Source organism: Linepithema humile, chromosome 2 (assembly GCF_040581485.1).
Source record: "Linepithema humile isolate Giens D197 chromosome 2, Lhum_UNIL_v1.0, whole genome shotgun sequence".
Lineage (NCBI taxonomy): Eukaryota > Metazoa > Arthropoda > Insecta > Hymenoptera > Formicidae > Linepithema > Linepithema humile.
In genome coordinates, this window is record NC_090129.1 from 30906454 (window position 1) to 30927689 (window position 21236).

At 41.0% G+C, this 21236-nt stretch overlaps 1 protein-coding gene across 22 annotated transcripts in view; it reads right to left on the reverse strand.

Moving 5' to 3' along the window:
• Window positions 1–21236, reverse strand: part of PMCA (plasma membrane calcium-transporting ATPase 3) — an 80230-nt gene that overhangs the window by 47434 nt on the left and 11560 nt on the right. For 17 of the 22 annotated variants that reach the window (XR_001100659.2, XR_001100660.2, XM_067350141.1 and 14 more), the window contains exons 3-9: window positions 5652–5932; window positions 4663–4866; window positions 4266–4492; window positions 3499–3634; window positions 3240–3374; window positions 1481–1516; window positions 90–505 (exon numbers count right to left, since the gene is read on the reverse strand). Coding sequence is in view for 20 of the 22 variants with exons in the window: in XM_067350141.1 (XP_067206242.1) it covers window positions 90–505; window positions 1481–1516; window positions 3240–3374; window positions 3499–3634; window positions 4266–4492; window positions 4663–4866; window positions 5652–5808 (1311 nt within the window). In the remaining 2 variants the exon portion in view is untranslated. Of the gene's footprint in view, window positions 1–89; window positions 506–1480; window positions 1517–3239; window positions 3375–3498; window positions 3635–4265; window positions 4493–4662; window positions 4867–5651; window positions 5933–6168; window positions 6912–7041; window positions 7825–9987; window positions 10317–12999; window positions 13749–21236 lie in introns of those variants that run through there. The other 5 variants (XM_012365975.2, XM_012365972.2, XM_012365974.2 and 2 more) reach the window with 5 other exon arrangements.

Genomic DNA, 21236 nt, shown 5'->3' on the forward strand with positions numbered 1-21236 from the left:
TGCGCGGGAGAAGGCAAGAGCTTAATTAAATCTATTCTAATTAATATTTTCATATAAATTGATGTATGTTACAAAATCCTCGTAATCACCTTGACGGAATAAGCGAGCGACAGGGTGACGGCTAGAGGAAGACCCTCGGGTACGGCGACTACGAGCACCGTGACACCGATGATCAGATGCCGCACAAGATCACCGGCGTACGTGTTCCGCCACGGCTTGCCCTGGATGACGAAGGTCGTCACGCAGAACTGTATCATTAGAATGACGACGGTGAGCATCGCGATGGTGGAGCCGGCGTAACCGATCTGTATGGCGAGTTTCGTTAGCTTGGCTTGCAGAACACTCTTTTCCTTCTTCCCGCTGCTCTCCGAGGCGCTTGCAGGCGCGGACGCATGATGATTCTCACCGCCCTCGTGCTTACCACCGCCGCCGCCGCCGCCACCGCCGCCACCGCCACCGCTACTGGTCACATGACTGTTCCCGGTAATCTCTACTGATTCCTCTCCTTGATTTACAACGCCGAGATTAGATCGCGCTTCGTCGCGACGCATCGATCGAGGCTCACTCGACTGTCGAACGATCAGATTCCGAATGCACGCTTCGAGAGAGAATTTTCATCTTGCTCGCCGTTAATTGATCGTCATCGATTGAGCCTTGATCGTTACGCTGAGAACAAGTGTACTAAATTGTGAAGAACATTCCAAGTATAAAATACTGGATGCTACTCGAATTAGCGGATATATAGCCAGAAGTTTAATGAAAGATGACCAAAATGGAAGACACAACAATTACAAGTTAGAAACACAGATTAAAAAACCAACCGGGTGTCTGTTCATTGCTAAAAATGCAGAAAACAAGAAGCTATGCAAGAGGTAGCCGCTAATGTGTCAAATGCATATAAACCACTGCCAATAGAACACGCAAAGATCAATCAGGGAACACGGAAGCGTGGATAATGTAATTTCGTTTCTTTTTTTATACTCGAGCCTGGATATAACGCTTGGTGATGAGTGCTATTACATCGAGGTCGCGCTTCAAAGTTCATAACGTTTTGCGTCCACCTCCGCTGTTTCGCACTTCGATTTTTAGCTGATGTCATTACTTTGCGGGTACGCTACATCGAAGCCCGAGCACACGTTTCCTTATACCGTACTCAACAGAAAGAGGGAGAAACCGACTTTAATCGAACGTTTATCAAGTGCAATAAAAGAAATATATATATATTCCCTTACTTACGCAACACATTAGAACGTAAAGATATAATTAATCGAAATGATAACATAAAGAAACAGAAAAAGTACCCGAACGATGCAAAGAAATGAAGAAGATGAAGTGAGAGATAAAGATAAAAAGAAAAACTAAACTAAAGGCTGCCTAATTCCTTCACATTAACGATATGTGTACATATACACATAATTATAATATATATCGAGATAATAAACAATAAATATAGATAAATATATTATTTAGAATTATTCACCTGGTAATGACTTCTTCTTCCGCTGCTTTTTAGCCTCTAGATAAAAAAATGCATGCAAAACGAAATTGATTAGCAATCTATCTGAAAATATATATGCCAATGGTAAGTCGCGTCTCATTAGAAGAATTTACACTTGTGATTACAACCCTTTCTCTTTTCTCGTTAATCTTCGCAACAGAGTACTTAATACTAAGAAATGAGGTAGATACAGCCCAGAAGGTTAAACATAAAGAACTAGAAGCGGCTATTGCTTCCATAGTAAACGGACCAATTCTTACTAGTGTAACTGTAAAAGTGCATAAAAGTGCATTCCTGGATAACATGTCAGAAAAATACGAGTTTACCTTCCAGGTTGTGCAATAACGAAAGACATACAGAGGAGCATGGATCGTCAAAAAAAAAAAGAATGCTTTCGATATTTTTCCATATATAAAATGTCTCAAAAGTAACGTATTTTTTCTGAACTATAAATATTAGAAATTAAACTAAAAAAAAAAACGATCACTTATATTAAAAGTTATAAGATTGCGGTAAAAAGTTTAGCTTCTAAAACAATGTTTTTTTTTCAATAAAGATAATTTTAAAATAATTATTTTTCTTTTTATTAATAAAAATGTAATTTGTAATATTTAATAGTTTCGATCTCCAATTCGAATACGTGACTTCTAAGACACACATACTTTTTATATAAATTATTTCCGAAGATTGTATGACAATAACGATTGGATCAATTTTGTAATTGTCAAATGTAAGATTCGTATACACATATCAGACAAAGATAAGACATTATATAGCAGAAACATTTATAGCTATGTAGAAAGGGACAAAAACACAAATGAATTGTAAACGCAAGAGACTTAATCAAGTAATAGCACCTTGAAAAAATTGCATCGATAAAGGTTCGTTATCCTCGATAGCAATACAAATGATAATTTAGCAAAACCCTCTGTAAATGATTCTTTAACGATAACAATTTGGACGTAATACGACGGTAATTTGCAAATATCACTTTAATGTTTGATAATGTCCGATACATTTAGAGTGAATGGGAAAAAATTTTGTTAATGCAGGAATTGCCGTGAAATAATACTGCTGTATCACGGCAGGTTGATAAAATATTTTACACTTTAGAAAAGTGAAAAGCATCTGTGATGCGTTAACAGATGAAAAACGCTACAGCCAATTAGTTATGAGTTAATAAAGGGATACAAAATTCATTTGGTAGGTGCTGCAAATGCAATGTCGAAGGTAGAAAACGGGGAACAAAAAACTGGCTGTTGTGAAATTCATAATAAAAAATGACCACACCAATTCACGTCAAAACCATGCGTCCACTGCGATTCGTCTACACTCATTTTGAAACATTTCGTAAATAACATGCGGGGACATGTGGTTGAGTACCAACAACTTCTATTAGAGGCAAATTCTCGTAGATTCTACACGCTACTCGAGCTACTTATATTATGAACATATAGTAAACGCATTCACGTATCTGCGATGAAACTTTCGATAGAATTTACTAAATGATTCAGAAGTTGCTAGTAGAGAAACAGGTGTACTAAATCATCAGAGTGGAAAGAATATATGGGATATCGATTTCGAAAATAATCTGAAAAAACTTAATAAAATTTCGAGAAGACACGTATTATATATATATATATATATATAGATATAAAAAAACTACATTACTCCAAGAATTTAGTAACCTCTGTATAAATGCGTAGTCGATCGATCGATCGGCAATAACGATCACACGTACCTTTCTTCATTTTCTTGATTTCTTGCTCCTGTTGATCAACAGCAGCGCCTAGCAGGGTAAAGATAATGCCCGCCTGAGAGTTAACACCTACTGCGGAAACTAACATTTTTCCGGAACCCTCCATCACGTGCGTACCTTTTCAACAAGACAGCATATTCAAAATAGCCTTCCTCCGTTCTTTCAACATTTCGAAACTTTTCACATGTGAAATATAATCCAACAATGAGAACTACTACAAATCCTCCAAGATTTCCCTCACCTGAAAGTACCATAGGATCGAACGATTCCCCTTTCTTTACATGATCTGACTCTCCAGTCAGACTGGATTCATCCACTTTGAGATCGTTGCTTTGTATAAGAATACCGTCTGCAGGCAACAGGTCTCCATATTTTATCTGTATTGTCAAACAGCTAATTTAATGTAAATTTTGCTTTCCTCTATTACATTAATATTTAACAATGCTAAATGTGCAAAATTAATATGTTAATTAAATTATTATCTACTTCATCTGTTAACTGGGTCATTTATTGATTAAAAGCACCTTTTAAATAAAATATGCTATTTAAAGAACCGCTAGATGAATAAATAAACAATTGATTTGAACAATAATGATAATTAACTAAATCATTTTTTATTTACTTTTCTAACTATATGACAAAAAATAAAAAAAAGTGAAATAATAAAATTGTTTATTATAATACATAAATAATTGTTTCGCTAAAAAGTACATTTTTTTAAAATAAAGTACAATACATAATGCTACATTACACGTAGCGCGTCACGTCTAAAATATGAATTTTTATCTTCCAACATAACTTGTAATACTTGTGTGGAATTTATGAATATATATAAAAGAGAAACGCGGGAAAACATCAAAAGCTTATGTAGTGAGAATAAAAAATAAATGATATATTGACTTTTTCTATAGATTATATTTTAATTTTTGTAACGAATCAACTCGCCTTACCCAGTTAACAGATCAAAGATCGTCAATACAAAAGATTCGATGCTTTCGCATATCATACCTGACAAATGTCACCAACGACGATGTCAGACACGGAAACTTGTTTTACTTCTCCTTGCCGTATAACCGAGAACTTGTGTTCTCCCTCTATCCGACTTTGAAGACCTCTAAACTGCCTCTCCTTGGAATAATCATTAAACGCCGTCACTAAGACCACCACGATTACAGAAATCAATATAGCGAGTCCTTCAATCCAACCGTATTTCGCTTCATCCTCATCTAATGAAGCTAAAAGTAAATAAAAGAACATTATAAAATTTGTTCGAAATCTTTTCAAAATTAAATTCTCAAAATTCTCTGTTATCGTGTGTATTAAATGTTTTTGATGCGCAACAGTATGTCTAATAGCAATTCTAATATCAATTTATAATAAGCGGAAACCACTCGTAAGCACTTACGTGATTCTTCCTCCTCCTCATCAGCTGGCTGATAAAAGCTAAGACCTAATGAAACCAATGCTGCTACTTCTAAGATGATTAATGTGACATCTTGCAACGCTTCCCATACTAACTGTAAAAATGTTTTTGGTGGTTTTGGGGGTATCATATTGGAACCAAATGTATCTCGCCTATGTTGTATGTCCGCTGCTGACCCACTAAGACCTATATAGATAAGGAATTATAATAGCTTAATGCATTCCTCGTCACATATTTTTATATCACAAATGCATGTCATTTTTTCATAACATAATTCAAATGTCATATAATTCTTAACGTAAATTCGTAATATTACAGAAGAATGTAAATTCTGAAGACGTTCATAGAGCTTGTTTTCTACTAGCTATCTCTGCAAATTCATTATTTGATTACTTTTTTACATGTAAAATCTTTCAGATTTTATATGAGAAGAAATTTATTCATATTAATGTACAATGCAAATAGAACTGATAATATAGTAAACAATATAAAGTTCCACTTAAAAAGCATCCTTATGTAGATGTATAATACTTTATTCATTTAAATTGATGAGTCAACGAATCAATTGAGTCAATGGTGATGTAAAATGAATACAGAATATTCAATATTGAATAATAACAATGTTTTGAGTTCAATATTTATCATTGTCAATGTCAAAGAAATTATCACTCAAACACTCTGTATCTTTATATATCTAGAACAGATTCGTATCCTACACAAGTGTTTTAAAAACAACCTTTGAAACAAATTAGAAACAAGCTCTATATTAAAAGAACGTGCTTCATTTCTAAACAGTCCCTAACAGTGTGTCCTACCCAATCAATTTGTCTGGCGTATTATCCAGCCTCTCACATTTTTCTGACAGTACAGTCAATGTTTACATTTATGCGTCCAACTCACAATGTTTATGTTTGTGAATCCAGCTGAAACTGCATATTTGATGTTGTCGCAGTGGAACACAGCAATCTTACCTTCACTGGGTGAAGTATACAGCTTTTTACAAATCTCCTGCACACCACCGTAGCCATTGATTTTGCTGACACCTTCGCGCCCCCGGAGCTCCATAAGCTCGCGGAGTTGCTTAAGCGTGACACCATATTGGGCCGGCCGGCCGTCTATCGTCGCCATGATATCTCTGTCGCTTCTGTTGGCCGAAGCCAACTACTGTTACGCTTCCACAAGGCTACCACAGCTCGTATTATTCTCTGGCGTCGCTGCTCCACTGGTCTCCAAATGAATGGAGAACCAACGGCTGAAACACAAAACATATCGTTCTTTCAGTAATCAAGTTTTATAAACAATAATAAATTTTACATGTAAATGTATGGATGTAAATATGTTTAAAAAAACCAATGTCTTTAATTTCTATGTGCAATTTGAATTATCAGAATTTAAACTATGCCTGTTGTTTAGTGAGAATTATTGACTACAATCTGCAGCAGATATCTCAGAAAGATCTTAGAAAAAGGATTAAATCGTTGGATCTACCGTGGCGAAGCACGTAGCGCACATCTCCGCACAACAGCCGCGTGTACACGAGACAGCACCTCGGTCGGCGGAGCTCCGGATTCGAGACGCGGACGCAATCGATACGCGCGGCCGCGTGTCACGAAAACGAAACGAATATCCGCCGCTGCCGACGACGCCGACGACGACGACGACGATGACGACGACGACGACGACGACGGCGACGACGACGACGACAACGACGACGACGACGACGACAACTCGCTCACTCGCGATGGACGCTCTCGTCGCTTATGCAACGCGATTATTGATTCCGGGGGTGTGCAGCGACGTCGAAAGGAGCAACATCGCTCCGCCGTGCTGGTCCCTACCACTACGAACGCACACAGACACACACCACGTCGACCTTACCGCGGCGCTTCGCGTTAAATGTCAAACTCCTTTAACCCGGCGCCCGAGCGAGCACTCTCCGGTCATCCGCATCATGGAGAACAGTGATTGAATAACGAGATCACGTCGCGTTAATCTAAGTTCACTCCCCCGAATTAAAGAGCTGTCGATGCTAGATCCGTCTTCTGTCAGAAAGCGCAAGCCGGAACACTGTGCTGCGATTGCTAGATTTGAGGTTATGCGCGCCAAGCAGCAGGCGGGCTCGGCCTCCTCCGCTCGGCTGACAGCGGCGTGAAATTTCGCGCGGATTGCGAGCACGAGGTAAAGCCAGCGTCGCGTCGCGAACGTCGCGAATACAAGCACTGACGAACGGAAAATAACAGTAGGACGTACTGTCACTCGCTCGCTCGATAAGAATACAAACACAGTGTTCTAAAAATAACAGCGTGCATTGGGCAGAAAGAGACAGAAGCTGAGAGAGCGAGAGAGAGAAGCGCATTTTACCTTCTGACGACTCTTTTTTCGTGCTTTGCACACAAAAGGCGACGAATTCACAAGAAATCGACGTATAAACGACCGAACGACCACGCACGCTGTCCTCATCACAGTTTCATGATTTCCCGTTGTCAGTAAGTGACGTGTGGCCGGAAGAGAGAAAGAGAGAGAAAGCTTTATCTTCGTGCAGGCAAGCAGAAGGTCTGGCAAGGTGTAAGACAAGGTTTCCCGATCGTCGTGGAAAAGCGAGTGTTAAGTGAAATGAGCCATTAGCGAAATGATAATCGATTCGTGTTGCCCTCTGGTAGATCGCGAACGTAACTCCTCTCTGCCTCTCTCTCTCTTTCCCTCCTTTCTTTCTCTCTCTTTCTGGAATCCTTTTTTTTTAAATTTGAATCACGAATTTATTACGTACGTTTGCTTTATTATACGTCCTACAATTTGGATCTACTAAGTTTTGATTACACTATTTCTTATGCTTTCTGCATTGGAAATGAAATAGATTACGTGCATTTACAATGAAGTAGACGGATAAAGTTAAAGTTTTCAGAAAAGGGAAAAAGAGAGAAGCCAAAGTATATAGATATTGTGAGTAATATGGAAAATGACTTTCTCGAAATAAAAATTAACTATCTACGGAAAAGAAACGACCCAAATGCACGTCAAGGATGTGGAAATTTAATCTGTTCAATAAAAGCTTCTTCCCACGATGAAAGATCGACGGCGGGACGATCGGAGACGTCGAGACGCCGGGCGTCGTCAGCGCGGCGCGACGCGACGCGACGCGACGCGACGCAATGCAATGCGTTTTCGCTCGGCGAGCACGCAGTCTAATTCACTCGCGGACGTTTACGTAATTTTCATCCGCGGCACGACGCTATTTTCAACCGGCAATAATCAGCGGCCGGTCTCGCGGGCGACCGGTTACGGCCCGCGAGTTCCTTTTACGATGCCGACGAGGCGTTTGAGCACTTTCGCTACCACGCAAATATGCACGACGGCGTCCCAATTGTAACGTAACACGATTAAGAAAAGCAGCACGAGGACGACGCGGACAATCAGGTATAAAAAAAAGTTTTTTTACGTTGGATCGTCTAGTGTGGAGTGGAAATAAAAATCGATACCATCCTAAGCCACGGGACGTCCTTTACGAGATACTGTAGGAAGCAGATATACAACCAGGAATGACTTCTTGTATCGATCCAACCAACAAATTGCGTAAAAAGAAGTAATTTCCTGCTAACGGTCGTCGCTTTTTATTATAAAACGGTGTTAGGCATTTGGCAGACCCGCGGAATTGCATTTCGTTAAGCCGCGACCACGCTAGAGCGACTTTTATAGCGCGATCTCGCGACTTGAAATACTTCCAAAAACCGTCTCTCGCCTCTCGCGAAGCTAATTTTCCTCGGTTCACTTTGATCCATATTTTCGGCCGATTGTTAAACATATTCCAAGAGAAATATGTACACAACATTAACTTATCAGAATCGGTCTTAATGTTTACGACAGCCTTGTGCAGGTAACAATTGTACTTTTACGTCACATCATGACAAGGTTTTTTTAATTCTCTTAATACCACATTGTTTAGCTCTTCAAGATTTTCTTTACTTTCAAGATGTATTTTAAAATATACATTTACGCATAATTATTTTACATTATTTTAATTAATAAAATTCGGAGAAGAATTCAAGCTATTGCGAGAGCTGACCATTAAATGGCGATGAATAAATGTTGCACAAAAAAAAAATAAAAAAGAAGAAAATTATAAATCACACTATTTTAATCGCCTACGTTTTTTAGACGAGACTGAAGTTCGATAACAAATTCCATATGCGTAAACATGATTCCTACTTATGTATTCAATGATCCGACATCTAATTGTATCTCGAGACACGAACTATGCGTCTGACACAATGCTATAAATACGAATACAGTGATCGCAAGATCTGCAAGAAACGAAGGTTGCCGGTCGATTACTTCGCGGAGAGAACGGCGGCGGATTACGCGTTCGCGCGCTGACATTTTATGCGAAGGAACGCAGAGACTGGTTGTTGTTGTCGGCGCTCCTTTACAAGTGACCACGAACGGCCGACGGGAGAGCGTATCGTCATTAATACTCTGTAGCGGTGTCCGAGGTGGAGGGTAGAGGTGAAGTCACGAAATGATGTCACCGCTTACGCACGTTCATCGAATTAGTGCCCCGCGCGATTTTATTATCCGCTCAGACGGCTCTTAGCTAAACGAGTTTAATCGCTTTTGCATGAGCCGCTCTCATTATTCACCCGCGTACCGCCGTCACGTAGCGTTAATCCCGTTCGGCGCGGTGCCGTTCTTTTTTATTAACTCGCCCGCTGTCGTCGCCGCTGGTAAGATGAGAAATGTCCTTCGCCCCCGTTAAACGTCAGATCCGTAAGACCGCTCGGAAATTCGGCCCTCGCAGAAGCTCCAGGCGCTTCGTAAGTTCAAAATTTCATGAATATTAACGAAGAAGACAGAATGTAATAAAAAAAGTCATACATGGAGAATTATGACGCGGATTCGTGTCTTCTATTTCACCCATCATCAAGACCAATTTATCTTTGACCTTTCCCGCCATAAATCTTCCCGTGAACAAAATTGTACAACGTAAAGTTTATAAAGTTTTAATCGCCTACGTTTTCAAAATTTTAGATTCGTAAAATGCGAAAGATATTAATTGGTATTCTGAAGAAACCGGTCCGGCGATAATCGTAAATTCCTTGACATAAATAACGATTCCCCGGTCCGAATTTTATAATATATTCAATGTAACTGAATTATATAATCAATATATCACAGAATATTCAATATGCTGCATATAATTGTTAATGTACATTTTAAAGTATTAATTGTAACACACCGAGTTTCACGGATATGACTCTACTGTCGACAGCAAAGTGATTGCTCAACCGCGAAAAAAACGCAACGATCTCTCACCTGAGTAGCAGAAGCGCGTTCCACGGATGCAGAATAAATAGTCGCGTTGTCACAACTAGTCATCGGATACGCTCACTGCGCGATAGAAGAAATCAGCGGGGAATGATTCATGAATGCAAAGAGCGTCCTACGCAAACGCCGCTCTCCCGTTCGCTCGCGCGCATTCTCGGCATTCTGACACGTCACGCACGGACGCACACAAACAACACGCACAAGTACACGCGCGAAGCATCGTCGTCGCGGTTGCTTCCTCCTTATCAAAATCCGTATACTCGCCTTTAATGCTCGGGGGGCACGCTCGCAGCACGAAGGAACGTGTAACGGGGAAAAGGGCATGTAAAATAAATATTTACGACGCCCCCTTTAAGCGTCATATCGGTCGACTCGCCGGCCAAATCGATAAGCGACGCTAAACCGCGTCGCTAACGTTCACTCGCGTTCGCGTACACGGTCGTTAGGCGAATACTGTCGTCGAGAAGGATGACGCGTGTATTTATTTAACATATTCGCTTGACATGCGCCACGCGAGTGCGATACGCGACAATTAGTGTAAAAGAAATGTTTGTGATAATGCTGTTGTGAAACGACGATGATGTTAAACTCTATATTTATAGCGCACTAACGCACAAATAGAAAGCGTAAGTAGAAAATAATTTTTTGCATCGATCCAAATTACAAATCGCTTAAGAAGAAATTATTTTCATCGTGCAATCACTGCGAATGTATGATACGACGGTTCGTGTGTGCAAAGCACGTGTATAATAACGTCGAATATAATAATATTACAGAACAGTAATGATGATGTTGAGTTCCAAATTAATAGCACATTATCGCGCAAATGGATAGCGTAAATGGATGGAGAATAATTTCTTCTATCGATCCAGTTATAAATCGCTTAAAAGACAATTTTCAGCGTGTAATCGCTCTCTTTCAAAATTTACGTCGATAGCACGTTGTTATCTATTATTTTCCAGGTAAATTACTTAACGACTGTTCCTAAGAGCCGAAAAAAAGCAGAAATCGAATCCAGCACAGAAATGTCTAACAACGAGCACCCAGTCCGTTTGTCGAAATTTTTATCACGTGCAATATTTCGTTGGCTCGCGGCAATATTTTTTTTTTGGATCGCAATAATGCATGAGCAGTGCTTTTGCATGCAGAAACTATGAATTCGAATGATAGAAAGCATTTGCCCCGAGGCATAATACACCATTCATGCTACGATCATTCATTAGGCCTTGATTACATCACCGTTTCTTGCTTCTAAAGATCCTTATGCTTCGGAACATATATTCATGTCCGAATTGAAAAAAAAATTCTGGTCTTCTTCACTGCAGTTTCTTCAAAAATACAAAGTATAAAACATTTTATATTAGATTTGTCATAATATTTTAATATTTTTAAAAATGTTTCTATCATTTATCAATATGTTTTCCTTATTTTATCATTTAAATGTCTATTTAATTAAGTCTTTAGAAATAAATGTACTTTCAAGAGTAATAATAATAAACGTTGATATCCTTGTATAAGCACACACGTCACTACTTCAGCATAGTAGCGAGGCGTGAAAATTCAATGAGTGATATTCAATGTTTTTTTCATAGCTCTTGCATAACGCAGGACGGAATTCCACGAAGGGTTAAGGAATCACGTGTCGTTCTAATTACCGCCTACTCCAACACATAATTTCCACCCACGTCACGATTACAATAATGGAGATTATCTCGAGCACGAGCATGCAAAGTCGCAAATTCACACGTTTTTTTTTTTTTATTCATACATTGAAATTACGACGCGTATGGAAAATATCACGCTATCAGCCGCGCAAACACGTGAACGAAACGGCGCAACGCTTTATGTTTATATTTTCGCTAATTATAGATGGCCTTCAAAGAACGAGAATTCATCCTGGCGGAACTTCCGAATAAGATCCGCGAGATTGTAAGCCTGCATTTTTTTTCTTCTTTTATTTCTCTTTTTTTTCGAAAATTGATTTCTCACAGGTCGTGCCTCTCTGTGCGGATTTTCAGAGCGTAATCGCGCAGCTCGGAGGTAAAATGGACTGGGTGCGCAAGCAAAATCGAGTTTATTGGTCCAGCATGTGTATATGTGTGTAGGTGAACTCATTAAAAGTGGAGCTTTGAGTATTTGTGTAAAAGTTTCCTACACGCTATATATACATGACGTCATCTCGTAAAAACATCAAGCTTCTCAAACGTTTGTGGATTTTTCTAGCTTGTTTAATCACGATCGCACGAATATGTGTATCGGGTGAGTTGATTCGTCTTTTTTCTCCTTTTTTTATCTCCGTGCAATCTTGCAAAATTGCAGCTCTTATTACATACACGCAAAATATTTTCGCGATACTCTCGGCGGTGGATATTCTTCGTTAACAATATCGCGTCACACTAATCGAGGTCCTCGGCGAGACGCCAAGATGTCGAAAATTGCCTCGCGGCCGTACGAGCCGCGAAACGATGAAATACGAAACTAGGTATAAGGAACAGGTAATAAAGTTCAATATGCCTAATATACAATGAAGCAACGGGGAATGGAGTATAAACTGCGCGAGCCGAAAATATTTGCTCGTAATACGAGCCACACGTATCGACGGGCTTTCGACGGCGCGCCTCATTAAAGCAAGAATCTGTTTCGAGAGAGAGAGAGAGAGAGAGGGGGGGGGGGGGGAGGGAGCTTTATCCAAATTAAAGCACAGGGATTACTAATTTGCTTGATTCATTAATCCACTTAATTCGCTCGGCTTAAAAGGGTGGGCAGACCGGAGTAATGCGAGTAGGATCGCGGATACCGGTGCGTAGTCGATTTGTATCGCGCGTGACATCTACTCGTCTGATGTCACGCGCGATAAAATGTCACGCGTCAACCCAGTCAGCCAATTTGCGGTTCGGCGTACACTTCTTATCTTGCTCCTTGTTTTTATTTATTCATTTCTTACGTACGACTTTCATATTTCATTCGGTGACCCGCTGGCCTTATATCGATCGCGCTTACCTACTATCGAATCGCACGAACACACTCGAGCACTCGCGGGACACCCACCGACGTAATAGTATCTCCGGCGGTGCGACGCGACGCGACGCACGGCGACAGATGGACCGACCCGGCCTTTCTACGATTCCACGTGGGACTGACTGACGGATGCCGTCCGTCGGAACACTTCCGCCGTGTCGCATAATCGCTGACGCAGGCAGGAGCGTACGACCTGCGCGACTCTACGGACGGCCGTATTCGCATAGAGGAAAAAATAGCACGCTAGCAGTACCTTGGTATTTCGTCATCGCTCGCTGACGCATATATCTATCTCGTGAATTCCGTGAATCTTATGAATTCCAACAAAAAAACTCATAATGACTGCATTAGGAATAGTCAATAACAGATTTTTTTTTTTAATAATCCAGCATTTTCTTGGAAGTTCTGTGTAGCGCGACGAGGATTTTAAGTTCTCTTCAACATTCGCGCAAACATTTTTCAAGTATTTACGGGTTGAGAATTTTTCTCACAAATTAAATATTTTTCTTGAAAGTTTTGCATAGCGTTCCGTCAGCAGGTATCATAATTCATATCAATTCTAATTAAAATGAAAAAATTGTTATCACTTTTTATACAATAAAAATACGAAATAAGGCACCGTATCTTAAAATAAACGTCTGCCCGCTAACTTATCTACACATTTATCCATTTCCTTCTCTACCACTATCTCCATCTTTCTTTACCGCTACATCATGCACTAGCGGAACTGTGTCGACGCATCGTTGCTGGTCAACGCACGCGTGCCAATCGCCAGCCAAGCAAGGGTGGAACCCCCCTCCCCCCGTCGCGGACCCCGCTGCCCCCCTCGTTGACCCAGGCCCCACCACGCGCGCACGTGTAACGTAATCGCCGGTAATATACGCACCGGCGCGCCTCTTTTACGAGCTGAGAGACGCGCGTACAGTATATTCGTTCTCGTGTACTATTCTACTATTGGATTCTGCGGTGCCGACTCTGCGGTGTTTGCCGGCTCGTCGGAAAATTCGTCGGTGCGGCGTGCGGTGTTGCGGAAAATTGTTTTACTAACCCCGACTAACACAACTCGTGACTCACTTTTCCGCGGAAAAGACTGACAGAAACGCCGTTTGTTCTCGCGAAATTTCGCTGTTTGTACAACGGAAATGTACGGGAATGTTAGAAAAACATCGAGTTTCTGTCCTTTGATTTTATTTTAAATAAATGCGTCATTAGGAATACGTTATTTCGATTTCGCAACAGAATTTTCATTCCCCGAACGATTTATTTTCCCTTTCCGACATCAAAATTAAGAAGCGACAAAGGGCGAGACTGGCTGTTAGTAGCGTAAATTTAATCAATTTCGCGCGGACCTTCGCTCGTCACGACGTCGTTTGCGAGAATCGTTTCGGATAATGATCAAGCTTTGCGCAGTCATTCCTCCGTTCTTTCCGTGTGAAACACGTATTCAGGAAAAAAAACGGTTTCTTTTATGCCGCACGTTTTTTCCGTCTTTCTTTGAGACGATGAGCTTTGATTGCCCGGGTAATCATATAAGCTTCCTATAGAAACAGCGCAAATTTATCTCATAGAAAAAAAAAAAGAAAGCGAGAAGACACAAAAGAAAAGCGGCATGGAAGGACCGAAACGAATAATACGGAAAAAGTTCCCAGACAAAACTGCATTATCTCCTCCGTCCGCCCATCTTTCCCCCCTTCTCTTCCACAATCCCCTGAGAGATATTTCGGATGCGACTGCTGACGTCAAATACGGAAAATCGTCGTTATAAAGCGAGCGTTGCGTGTAATGGAGAGACGGGATGAGAATGACACAAGTAATAATGTTACGTATGTATAAAACTATTTCTAGCGCAGATCGAAGAACGAAGGAATTATCGTCGAACATGTTAAACCGAGGAATGCAACTTGGGACCTCTCTGTCAGATGACTCGCTTAAAATCTTAATTAGGTCGTTACGTCATTCTGAGTGATCCGATCGAAGTACACGTAATCCCGAAACTCGCTTAATTCGTCGGGTAGACCTTCACCGAATTCCGTATGTTTCATCCGCGAATTGCGGGACGGGAGTGCAGATTAAGCAGATTCTTTAATTAAAAGATTGAAAAAAAACACTTAAAAATAAACGAGAGAAAATATATCAAAATACGTAGAAAATATTTCAAAACTAATAGTTATGTCGCGACTGTTTTTCAAGATTGGACGGTAGATACATCAGGAAAAATAATTAAGAACATTAAAAATGTATACGTTTTTGTTATCTAATTACGTCGTCTCTGTGTTGAAAATATCCCTGAATTCTTTGAATAAAAAAATGAGAAAAAAATATTCAATTAAAAAATATTCAACGTAGATATTTCGATACGCGAGACGAAAGCTTCTCGATAATTTTTGCAAATCGCAGAATTGACCGTGGCTCTTGTCGCCGGGATTTCGAGGTCTCATAAATTCACGTAAAAATACCGTCGGATTTTTATACGCGTATTAGCGCGAGGATGCATTTCGCGGAACGGCGAAAGACAAAGTAATTCCATTTAGCAGGCTCGCTCGTGATTAAAAATAGCGTCACGCTGTCTTCGTGCGCGAGCTCTAACTCCCTCGAACTGGCGCACCCATTCGTGCGCCATTTGTACAGGGCGTCCCAGAAATCCCGTTCTTAATTTTAATAATGCAACTCGTGTACGAGGCACATCAACTTTTGTTTATACATTTCGCAATTATTACGAAAATTTACAATACACTTCATGTTCTTTTACATGTAATTATTTTGAGTGGTTCAAACGTGAAAACTTTTGACTATTTTTGTATGCGAAACATTAAAAATCATTTTCGTCTCTTTGTAAACGCTATCCATCTAGTTGATATGTTCAATTTGTTAACATTCGGTGTGCGATAGGAAAAAAAAGAGTGTCGAGCCACGATGGACAAGCTGCGATAAGGCATATGTACGTCATTTTTATTGCACAAGATAACGGACGGCGATAGCGATAATCGTATAATATGATTTTAATTAAATTATGAAATAATGATACTTATCACGTTTTACATTGGGAAACAAAAAAATTCGTAATATATGTCGTTTACATTGATGTGTCGCGATAATATCGGTTATCGGACACCAGTTAAGAGGCCGAAATTACTGATCGTAATCTCTGAATTATCTTTTGACAACCGAAAATAACGTTTCTCTCTCTCCTAAAACTTTTCCAATATCGTTATCGCATTTATTAAACTTACTTTAGACACCAGAAGTTTAATGATATCGAATGCATGGCCATTTTCAAATCTTCAAAGCTACGATTATTATTTCAAGCGTTTCAACATCCATGTTTATTTTGCCTGTTGGAACTAAAAATCTGCACTGATCAAATTTAATGTCGCCCCGCAATTAGCACTCAATTCAATTCGAACACGAAAGTTTTCCTATTTATATAACGTTCTCATTCCGGAATAAAACAAAATGCATAATAAGTTTAGTTTGAAGGCCCGATTTGGACACACTTATTTGTATATTTATCCGCATTCGTATCTGTATTCTTACACGCGCGTATATTTAGATGTAGTTTTGACATTTCATAAAATCGCGCTCGCTCTACAGCGGTTTAATCTCTTACGTCACGACTCCCGTCCGTCCGTCCGTCCGTCCGTCCGTCCGTAAATCGTCATCGGACGGCATTCATTTCCCGTGACTAATTGCGGCGTAAAATTCCGGGAGCGCGATCATAATTATGTTAACAGACATCTGCGCGATCTCACGACTCGCGATCGTCATCAATTCGCGCTCACATTGGCGTTTCGCATCGTCATATTATGCGCGGCCCACAGTTAATGATTCCGCGAATGTCGATTACTCATGAAGAGCCGAAAGTGTGTTTGTGGGTCATGGGGAGAGGCGAATGTGGCCGTCGACGGTGTGTGATTAATATTAATTAATTAAGCACCGCCGCCGCATGACCATTTGTCAGGAAAAATTCGCGATACGAAACGAAGCGTGTAATTCTCAACGGCTCTACACTCGCGGGTTAATAATTCATTTGAGCAGAAGCTAATTTCTTGTAGCGCTTCGCGAGACGCCTGTATGAGACACCCTGATTCCACGATCGGTATAAAGTCGTTCAGATGCCGTCATACCGATAGACAATTGACTCGGTAATCAAGTCTCCCGACGTAAGCACTGACGTATGCCCGCGCGCGTTTCCCCGAGAATAATGCCTATTATAGCGATCTATTTCGATCGGCAAGTAAGGATCATTCGTCGCTATCGTGTACATTAATTGCGCGTAGATTAAATTTGCATTGTATTATTATGCCGCGACCTTAATTGTACTAATTAACGCATAATGGTGTGCTATTATATCGTCATGGTATAGCAGAATCATTATTCATCATCAGCGAGATATGATTGCGTTATAATTGCACATGTTATTATATTATTAGTCGAATTCTATTCGCTATGAGGAAGTGGACGTGCAGTGGGCATCGATAGGGCTTTTCGTTCATAGAAAAGATTGTGGTCGCCGAGGCACGGTAGAACGCCAGTCATCGATCTAGACTACTGATCTATGCGCGTTGACCTACACTACTGCAGCGCCGAAATTGGGTCAGGACATTTCCAATTTGCATGCTGATGCGAGATACAGTATCACGGGAATCGGAGGGAAAAAAATATTCATTAATAATGGCTAATGCTTCGGGTGCGGTGGAAAAAGAGCTTATGTAACGAACGTCTGTAACGCACATCGCACGGAATAAACAGGCGATTGCATAAATGCCGATTTAATAATAACGAAGCGCGCGCCATTTGCGGTCATTCATTATTTCTCACTCGTCAATTAATTTTTAATTTAATGTGCAGATAAAATGCGAATCAAACGCGCGGGGTATCAAACAAAATTAAACGCGCGCATCAATTTTGCGCGTTTTACAGGAAATACATTTAAATAAAGTGCCTGTCGATGCATCACGGCTCATCCGATCGGTGTGTTCGGGAGTCGCGATACTGCAAAATTCACGCGACACCGTACCTTTCTCCGTGTGTGATTTTTCCGGCGAAATTCGTCAGTCTCCGGACTGATTCCGACATGCGTTTCGCCGCTAATCAGCAACGAATTTCGAATTATCCGGTTCGCTCGACAACTGGCTGAGTGGCCGCGCGCTCGCACGAGGATTGTTAACTGGCATAAAACGATTACGCGTAATCAATCGTCACGCACTGACGCACAGGTGCAAATAGCTCCACTGATCAGCGCTTCGCACGATCATAGGTTCACCGCGTCACAGTCGAACTGGTGCGATATCTAAAGACTCCAGTTTATGGTACTGTTATGTAGATTCACGCGCGCGAGATTAACTTTAAGATAGAGTCAGTTTGCGTGTAAAAACGGTCTTCTTTCGCGCGAACTACTGCCTGCGTTCGAGCCCGATAAAAGGCTTGACAGATATCAAGATACCAGCGGAAGCCCTCGCGCTATCATCGCGCCGTATGCCCTGATAACGGGCTAAAATAATTGTCATGTAAACCCGTCGGCTGTCGTAAGACGCGATCTGACGTCAATCGCCGCGAGCGTCGACAAACGAGCGTCTGTTTGTGAAGACGTCGGCGCGGGTGCGCGCTCTTTCTCTCTCTTTCTCTCTCTTTCTCTCGACAAATATAATGGTATATTCTCCATTGGCGAGGGAATCGAAAGCACTGTAATTTCGACGAACTCGAATTCCGATGGCCGCCGACACGCAAAAGCGAGCTGCACCCTCCGGCGTGTTCCCGCGACAACGGAAACGCGACGCTCTGCCCGCACGCCGAACACACCGTAATCGAGCGCATCGTCGAAAATTATACCATTTCTAATGCCCGACGGCTGTATATGTTTTCAAGCGCTGACACTGGGCGTCGATGTTAGTCACGACTCGCGAGCACCGATAAGCATCGATATTGCAATTTGTTCTTTATGAAGTTGACTGCTTGCAAAGCTGTAGAGATCGAGTTTATCTAGAAGAGATACGCAATCTTTTTCTATTATACATTTATTTACATTGACGGTAAACTCACGTATCAACATTCATGTTCGACATCTACTTTTATTTTCCTTCTATTAAATTTTTTTTTTCACTCGTACGGCATCTCTCGTTGGATAGATATTTCATAATAAATTTCACGATATCATTTTGTATTGTCAATATCCATCGATATCTCTTCAGAATTGATGTCACCCTCGTGGAGTATCAACCAAGATATCTCCACTTGTTCGCAATTGCGGATTGTAAGAGGGAAAACCGAGGAGAAAAGAAGGAGAGAAAGAAATCCCGCTTCGAAAATGAATCAGCGTTATCTGCTTCGGGAAATGCAAACGAACCGCTTATCGTGGCTCGCGTGCGGCAGTCGTACACGCGAACGGATGCTTTCCGCGAGGCGTACGCCGGAGATGCTGAGGACTACTTTGCAATAATCGTCGACGGAGAAATTGCTGTGCGCTGCATGAATGTGCGCATATTCGCGGGATTCATAATGGCCGCGTTTGCGGAATGAGAAATCAAAAAGAGAGACAAGGCCGCGTTTTTACCTCCTATTTTTTTTCCACCCCGCTAATTTGAAAATAACCTCAAGCATGTTAATTTACTTTTAAAAAATGCAGAAAAATTTCAGTAAAGATAAAAGAAAAATTTAAACGACACTTTAACGTAAATTCGTTACTTTATCGCGAATTATGCAAAAAGAGTGTAATTTATTCACGAGTGTGCGTAATTCAATTTCACAAATGTATCCTTTTGGAATAACAAGTGAGTCTTCCGGGATATCAATTGATTTAGCGGCACTTGACTTATGACAGAAATTTATTTGCATTTAATTTTGACGAATTTCTTTTCATCGCTCATCATTTCGCGTGAGGACGATGGATGGACTGTCCGCGCGCGGTAACAAGGCGGCCCTGACCGCCGACGCACACCATTCATCACGGAAAAATAATTGCGTGGAAGCATTATTGCCACACTGTGCAATCGGATCGCGTGTCGGCGGCAACGAAATTATGCAACGATCACCGTTGCCATACCTGAAATGCATCGCGTCGACATATCTTTGGCGCGCGCGCGACACTCCAAGTCTCTCAAGTTTTTGCGCGATTGAAATTCGCGACTCGCTCGAAACACGCATCCCAGCATTCGATGAGAAGTGACGACCGCGCTCACGCCGATGACGTCAGTGCAAGATTATAAAAGGCTTCGAGAAACATAATTAATTACCGATAAATGTGTTATTAATAATTAAGTAAACGCTTTGGCAAATGGCTTTCACGGAAATCAGTACTGAAATGATTTTCCTCAAAGCCTGTGACAAAGCTAATGGTTTCAAAGCTAATCGCATAGTTTAATAAATAATATAAATACAAGAATCGATAACAAATAATGATGTATATTAATCAACTTTATATTATTCATTATTTTATTTGCCCGCTGCGAACTTGATGTATTTTCAGTGTTTTCAATATCACCTATTTAAATGAAACACGACAGTTTTAGAAAATCGAGATTTATTATCAGCACAGAGTGGCACACGTCCACGCGACGAGCGCGAGGCGTCCAAAGTCACATTGAATGCGTTAAATAGCGCCATTCAGCGACGAAGCGTGTCGCGGCTTTCTAGAAAGTCAGCGACGCAGTGTTAACGATGTAAGTATGTAACCGATATCGGATCGATTGACCCGAATCCCGACGGTGGAAAGGGGATAAATAATAGTCGCGACCTGATTCTACGATAATTCCTATCGAGAGCGGCTGTGCGGCGTTCGCGGCCCTTGTTTCTCATCGACGGAACACCTTATTGCGCGAGGCGACCATATCGATTAATCCTTTAAAAGGTCATGTCAATATAACGGCAGAAAATGCAATATGCATTGACACGACGCGGCGACGTGGCTTGACAAAGAACGCGGGGAATATACACACCTCGATCTCATTATGTTCCACAATGACAATTGTGCGCGAATAAAAATCCATCCCGATTCTTTTCAACGTCGGCCGATATTCCCGTGAAATAATACCCGTGCGAGCGTGCGTGGAAGAATTTTTGACCGTTGTAATGCTATGAATAAAATATAAAAGTATACTCCACGTTATCGTATCATTTCATTCGAAAACTTCATCGCGGAATTCGACCACGGGGGGTTCAAACCGCCACCTAAATGTCAAACGATGAAAATTATTAGGAGTCGCGACTGAATTCCGGAAGCAGCG